We start from the raw sequence: 7,477 nt of genomic DNA on the forward strand, positions 1-7,477 counted from the left end.
TTAGGTCTGATACACAAGATTTTAATATAAAAACAATAACAAAATACACAGAAAACCCCAAATAAACAGAAAAGCCACTATTGCTTTGATTTTGGTAACTGAGCAAGGATTGACTAGACTCATATACACATTTCACACAGTCGTGTAAGCTGACCTGGCCAGATAACATATCTAGTGCCATCCTACTTTTAAACGAGCAGAGGCAGATAGCTAGCTAGCCATGAACAACCTAAACCAGACTGGAAAATGGCAGGATAACCTTAAACCAATTATATTCACCGGAAAGCAAGCCAAAAGATCCCCCAGTTTGTGTTGAGACAATAGTGTGAAAAATGTATGAAGCAGGGCCAAGTCCATCCCCTCCAACACACACAGGGCTCCCCCTCATAGGCCCAGGGGCTGCTGAACTGAAAGAGATTCTATGGGGGCCAACATGGCTCTATGGGGGCAGGGTCCCACTCTTTGGCCCTCACCGTCCACGACGGGCTGCAGCCAGTACTGCTCCATGCAGGCTTCATTCCCACAGGCGACATTAGTGGAGCAGCCCGTGCCTCCAGTAGTGGTACCTACAAATACAGTGACAGTAAACAGTCACCAGTCAGGCAGAGGAACGCTGAGAGGTATAGCAGGCAGGAAGGGCTGCATTCGGGAAGATGAGTGTTGTTTTGTCTTGTTGTCACTGATAATCACTAGGATACTGGAATGCATGATCTCTTTTGGTTTCTTTCGAAGGGAAAACTGACATGTAACCGTGGCACAAAGTGGGGTTGGGGTGTAAAATGAAAAACGGGGAAGCGTGTTTGGTGCGTTACGAAAGGAGTGAACCTACGAAAGGTTCTGATTGGTTGATTGAAGGAGCTGATTGAAAGACCTCTAAGGCTGCCTGCCCTCCTCTCAGACCCTATCTCAGCAGACTGGGCCCTACGAGGAGAGGCGGGGAGATGAGGGAGAGTGTCTGTGCCTTAGTAGAAGTCCTCTGCTCCTACTAGAGAAGCACACTAAGTTACGATGACACACATCAAGAGTCTGCATCAAGAGAACCAACATCATTAGGGGGAAAAGCATCCATGTGCCGATGCCAGCAATTCAGCACCGCAAGTGCACCTTTAGTCTTTTTTTCTTTTTGGGAGAACGCTTTTGAAGGTAACAGACCAAAATAGAAATGTGGGGGGAGACAGAGCATAATAGGATAGCTTTGTTCTTGTCACTGTGTCAGACACTGTTGTCTATCTACCAGACATGAGCTTTGTATTCTCCCCAGTCTTGGGTTTCCAGAGGAGATGGTTTGGTCAAAGAAGAGAGAAAGTCCAGTGAATGCAATCACCTCTGATAAGGATGGTTCTGAGGGTCGGTTCACCTCTGATAAGGATGGTTCTGAGGGTCGGTTCACCTCTGATAAGGATGGTTCTGAGGGTCGGTTCACCTCTGATAACGATGGTTCTGAGAGGTTGGTTCACCTCTGATAACGATGGTTCTGAGAGGTTGGTTCACCTCTGATAACGATGGTTCTGAGAGGTTGGTTCACCTCTGATAACGATGGTTCTGAGAGGTTGGTTCACCTCTGATAACGATGGTTCTGAGAGGTTGGTTCACCTCTGATAACGATGGTTCTGAGAGGTTGGTTCACCTCTGATAACGATGGTTCTGAGAGGTTGGTTCACCTCTGATAACGATGGTTCTGAGAGGTTGGTTCACCTCTGATAACGATGGTTCTGAGAGGTTGGTTCACCTCTGATAACGATGGTTCTGAGAGGTTGGTTCACCTCTGATAACGATGGTTCTGAGAGGTTGGTTCACCTCTGATAACGATGGTTCTGAGAGGTTGGTTGGGCGGAAGGAAGATGCAGTCTGAAGACTTCGGTAGGTGATTCACCAGCTACATACACTCCCTGCTTCTGCATCCGCTCCCTGTCAGCCTGGGAGAGCAGAGACCCAATCTCCTGATCACTGGACCAGGAGCTGTCCTGACTGACTGACAGGCAAATAGAGCGGACCTGACCAGCCACCAGACAAGGTAGTTCCCCTGAAAACAAAGAACTTGTAATCTTATTAGGTGTGCAAAATATCAAACATTCAGAGGCTACATTCCCACTATTTATCCCCTTTCTCCCTCTCTGATGCTTTCACTCCTCTGACAGTCTCTTCTGTGGTGTGGACTGCCATGGTTGCTGCTACTTCCCAGCATTAGAGCGCCCCTCGATGGACAGTTTGACCTCCTGTGGGATGAAGGAGGGTCGAGAGGAGCCGGAGGGGCCCAGCTGAGGGTGCGCCCCTTCCTCTACCTTCATGTACCTCTGAAGGCCGGGGGCGGACCAGCGCCTCTGAGACGCGCTCGACACTGTCGACACCACTCCCAACCCCGCCCCTGGACGAGCAGAACCCTCCGTGTGCAAATAGTAACTGCTCTGGCTCCTAGTTTGCTCTGCTGAAGTCCTATTTGGTCTGGTGGGCATCTCACTCTGCACAACACCCCCTAGTTGCATGGGCTCCTCTTTATCCCCCCTCTCCCTCTCCCTGTGGACGCGTTCCATCCTGAAGTGAGGCTGTGGCCTGGGCTGCTGGGGGGCAGGGGGCCCCATGGGCTGGCCGAAGGCCCCTGATGTAGAGTTGACTTTGGTGGAAGTCCTGGCTTGGGTCTGCTGCTGCTGTTGTTGTTGCTGCTGCTGCAAGGGCTTTTTCTGTTGCTGGGGTGGCTGCTGCAGAGTGATGGACACACACACGTCTCCTACCTGCAAGTGGTGGCAGGCCAGGCCATAGAGCTGGGCCGTGCGCTCTGGGCTGCAGGAGGACCAGCCCTGGCCAAACACAAAGAAGGGGTGTTCCGGGGGCACGTCGATGGTCACCTTGCTCTGCTGCTCGCCCACTGTGAAGTGCAGCGCCACCAGGCCGGGTCTCTGCTGGCTGGTCCTGATGTCCACCACCATGCTGGAGTCGATCTTCAGCCCCCCGCTCACCTCAGCACTCCGCACAAAATCCTGAGTCTGCAGGTCCTCTACACGCTTCAGCTCCCCCGTGGCCAGCTGGATGATTGCCCCCTTCATGAAATGGGAGGGATTGGCGGGGGCAGGGTTGGGTGCCGGGGCCAGGGCCTGTGTGAGGGCTGCCGCGACTGGAATAGAAATAGGCTGCTGCTCCACGGCGGCCAGTTCCACCACAGCCCTGTCTGGGAGGCACACTCTGGCTGGAGACTCAGAGGCTTTAGAGTAGGTGGTGGGGGAGGCCATGGTGACAGCAGAGGTGTCGTCATTGGTCCGGCTGGGGTAGTGCTGGGGTGGCTGTTGATGTTGATGATAGTCTAAGGGGACCAGGACTGTCTGTCCATTGGCCAAGATGACCGCGTGGCCTGGCTGCTGTTGATGGGCCGTCACCCTGGGGTCTCCATACACCACAGGGTGGATCGCGTATGCTGTCCGGCCAATACTCTCCCCTGCCTCCCCATGAGCCTCTCTGCCTCTCTGGGAGCCCTGGGATAGGTTCAGGGGACCAAAGGACACCTCTTTGCGCCCTCCACTCACACCTTGGACAGGAGAGGCTAGGCGACCAACAACCTGCTGAACCTTGAGGATGACAAAAGACACATCTTAACACATTTCAATCAACCTTTTCAGATTTAAAATGTAATAAATTGTTGTGTCTGAGAAAAAAAAGAGACTTGAGTTTTGTCCTCCTGTACCTCCACTCAACCACCATTATTAAGCCTCAGAAAGCAGTGGTTTCCTATCAACTCTAGTCGAGACCACAAGCCAGAGTATTTTTAGTCTTTCCTTGAAGCAGCAGGCAGTGTGTGGATGTGACTGGTTGCCCAATGATCAGCACACCCTCAAGTAATAAAGGAAGGAAGTGGAGGGGAACATGGATATTGTGCAACTGTCACAGCAGACACTATAAAAAGTCAAGTGCACTAAAAGTCTGAATTTTGGACAATTCAAAACTCTCCTTATTCGAAAACCATTTGAAAATAAAACATTTATTTAAAATAAGTAAATACGTGCGTGTAAGTTACTTCAACAAAACCTTGAGTCTTACCTCCAGGTCAGTGTCTGGGGTGCTGCGCTGCCCAGGCGAAGCCCTCTCGTCCAGCCTGCGGCTCTTCAGGCTTCTGTCCTGTGAGTGCTCCAGTGCTACAGAGGCAGATGCTGCCTGCAGCAGCCTTGCATTCCTGGCATTGTAGACTGAGTCCTGGAGCATCTCCCTGGCTGCCTGCTCCCTCTCCCCTCCATTCACCTCCCTATCCCTGTCTGTCTCCTGCTCCCCGCTGTAGGGGTCCCTGGGGGCAGGCGCAGTCCTGGTGCCCTGAGGGTGGTAAAAGACAGGCACTCCCCGAGGACTGAGCTCTGCGGCGGGCAGCGGGCCCAGGTGCTGGGCAGCCTGTTCCGAGGTCAGCATCAGCGGGACCCCTCCGGACGACCCCACTTTGGCAAAGGCATGGGCAGATACATGGGTCTGAGTAGGAGGGGAGACCAACCCCTCCTGGATGACTGACTGGTAGGGGACCAGGTGGGGCTGGGAGAGGGCAACTGAGGGGGAGATCAGGGTGCTGGGAACAAAGCCAGGAGGGACTGCATAAGGGACTGCACCATATGGAGAGACAAACTGGAAAGAGGAGTGGGGGATCTGGGCATAGCCTAGAGGGGGATAGGAGATACCTGGATGATGCTGTAGGAGAGATGAGGGGACAGTGTAAGCTGGAGAGATATGGCTTAACACTGGGTGTAGATTGGTCTGGGAGTAGGAGACAGAGGGGAGAGCCACCCTATAGAGCATGCTGTACTGGTCAACAGGCATCCCTTGGAGGCCCTCAGCACTCTCTACTCCATAGTGTAGACCAGGCTGAGCATGCAGCCACTCCTCTGCTGTGCCACTTCCCTGAGTGTCACTACCGACCCCTGAGCTCTGAGTGGAGGGCACTTCCTCCCCCCCTCCCCCTCCCACCCCACTTCCTGCCCCACCAGTAGCACTACTGCTACTGGTGCTGTTGTTGAGATCCCTCTTCTTGGGAGGCAGGCACTCCTGATTGCGCTCGTGACCCGGCTTCATGGCGGTGCCGTGTGGTCTTGTCTGGGCGTGAAATGCTCTTTACTGTGCAGCACGGGAGTGGAGCCCGTAGGCCAGGCAGTCAGCACCACAGGAACCAGCTCTGAGAACCTGCAGCTGACCTCGTCCACCGCCTCACCTGGATACACAGAGAGAGACAGTGTGACCAGCCGCCAGACGACCCCAATGATTCACCTTAACATACTACATCAACACATACTAGACCCACGTCACAAGCCAGGCTTAGAGTGCCAAGATGTTTGAGAGAGAAAGTAGGAAATGTGTTTTCAGACCTAGACACAGGAGATCCACAAAATGGACACAAACAAACAGAATTTCAGCTAAAGATGCACTATGCAGAAATTGCTCCGCAATTTACTGATTGCTAAAATTCTAATAGTTCTCCTGATTTCAGTTTGGTGACAAAACAAGCAAGTATAGTATAGAGAATCATTGTACCTTCTAAACAACTTTGAAGTATATTTTCCATAACCAAAAATATTGTATATTCAGCTGTTTGAAGCTGGTGTACAAAACCTAAAGTAAATGACGCAAAAACAAATAGAAATAGCGCACATAGAACACATGTACCGCTTCTTAGACTTGCTTTCAATGGGAATGACAGATCCATAACACACATCTATGTGAATTTTGTCAGGTCGCCCAAAAAGCTACATATTGCAGGTTTTAACTCTGGATATTATTTCCTTGAATAATTAGGCCTATTTGCCATCGTGTGATGACAGGAGTTGAGAAAACCAACAGTACCATAAAGATCAGGCACACACTTCAACTCATTTATGGTCTATGCCATATTGCTTTCTCCCCATGGCAACAAGTTATGTTACAGGCTGAACTGTATGACATAGTGAATCACAGCACAAGAGGAAGAGGGGGAGTGAGTAAGAGAGTAATGGAGAGACTTCTCTACACCTCAGCTGCTGCAACCAGAAATGCTTTCAGATTACTCAGAACCATCTTTTTCAGCTAGCCTAATAATATTGTCTTGTCCCATGACACGGCTGTGTATTAGTAGGAAGCCAGGCGAGGGAAACGTAAGGGTGAAGACAGATGAGATTGTTAAACACCTATACAACAAACCCACTTCCACCCACACACATCCTCCCTTTCTTTATAAAACCTTATATAAAACGTGCTAAATGACCAACATTCATATCACATGCCTCACTTTCCATGTGAAGAGGAGTGCAGGAAACTTGATATTTTCATAAATTTAGTTCCAACATTTTCCCCAATATAACCAATCTTTGACATGTCCATGAAGAAATTAGCGTTATTCGCTACAGTAGGCCTATTTGGTGAAGGATGCTGTTGTCATCTTCTTTGAATAGGAGCAATGATCTCAAGGCATAGATCATGTTGTCATTCGCAACGTAAAACATTGGACAAACTGCACTATAACTTAACATGTTCACATCTGATATCAAATTGATTAAGCTCTCTTGATAGTTTCAATAGCTAAAACTGAAATTTGAGTTGGGATGGGAGTAAAAAGTAGCAATGTAGTTGGGTGTTTCCTCATGTCATTCAAACAAGCTTGAGAATACTCATACTGGCTACAAAACATGATCAAATAATTGGATGACAATTACCTACTGTTGTGTGCACAGTTAGAAAAGTAAACTTTCGTGGGATGAAAATAATAGTGAAGTGAGAAGGCCAGGCAACGTCAGAATTTATGGCTTGACATCAGCGAACACTAGTAATGGCTTGCTAGCTAGCGAGCTGGATTGCCATTTATCACCTGTTAATATCGGTCAAATATAGTATCTCCAGACGCCACGACTTCCTGTCTTCTCGTGCACTTACCTCCAAATATCATTGTGGATATGCCTCGACTGCCTTAAGCTTTCGGAACAGTTAATATGATAAAGAAATATGGATGAAATCAGGGCAGATTAGTCGAGCCCATTTCAGAGGCCAGCAGACGAAAACCCAGTGGCGCTCCTAGATGACGTCAGACATTGTAAATTCGATTTCCTGGATGATTTTGAGGCATATAAATCCGATAATTTTCAGAAATTTGAGCTTCATAGCCAATAAAAAAATACGCATGTTTACCTTCTGCTAGGAATACTTGATTTGCCATTTCCCCCCGAATGTCTGCATGCACAGTTATCTATTTCCCTTTAGAACACACATTGTCTTGTTCCTCTCTAAATGGCAATCCTCAGGCAATGAAAACAGGTGGTATTTTAGCCATTATGGGTATCTCATTGAGATTCGTTAGGAGGTGCTTGAAATACGAATGCAGTAATTTCTCAGATTTACAGTACCGGTATATTATTGTGACGTGTTGTTTTTGCAATTTTCCAGGTTGATGCTCCGAATTTACAGCAGGGGGTGCTGGTGGCATGCTTATTGATATACGTTAGAGTGTACAGTAGCTTTGCATTTTCTTATCCGTACACTGACTGTAGTA

General features: G+C 49.1%; 1 protein-coding gene across 1 annotated transcript; it reads right to left on the reverse strand.

The window, feature by feature from the left end:
* Window positions 1–6,981, reverse strand: LOC135549005 (ataxin-1-like). Its single transcript, XM_064979080.1, has 3 exons — window positions 6,865–6,981; window positions 4,027–5,173; window positions 1–3,557 (listed from the first exon to the last, which is right to left on the reverse strand). Exons 2-3 carry the CDS (start codon window positions 5,035–5,037, stop codon window positions 2,172–2,174), a joined length of 2,397 nt encoding a protein of 798 aa, XP_064835152.1. The 5' UTR covers window positions 5,038–5,173; window positions 6,865–6,981; the 3' UTR covers window positions 1–2,171.
* Window positions 6,982–7,477: the final 496 nt, after the last annotated feature.

This window comes from Oncorhynchus masou, chromosome 1, assembly GCF_036934945.1.
Source record: "Oncorhynchus masou masou isolate Uvic2021 chromosome 1, UVic_Omas_1.1, whole genome shotgun sequence".
NCBI lineage: Eukaryota > Metazoa > Chordata > Actinopteri > Salmoniformes > Salmonidae > Oncorhynchus > Oncorhynchus masou.

What these genes read in the sequence shown, in the direction of transcription:
- LOC135549005 (XM_064979080.1), bottom strand. Translation starts at nt 5,037, where the DNA reads ATGAAGCCGGGTCACGAGCGCAATCAGGAGTGCCTGCCTCCCAAGAAG. An exon ending in CCCCAGACACTGACCTGGAG is followed by an intron (nt 3,558 to 4,026) that starts GTAAGACTCAAG and finishes GTCATCCTCAAG; the next exon opens with GTTCAGCAGGTTGTTGGTCG.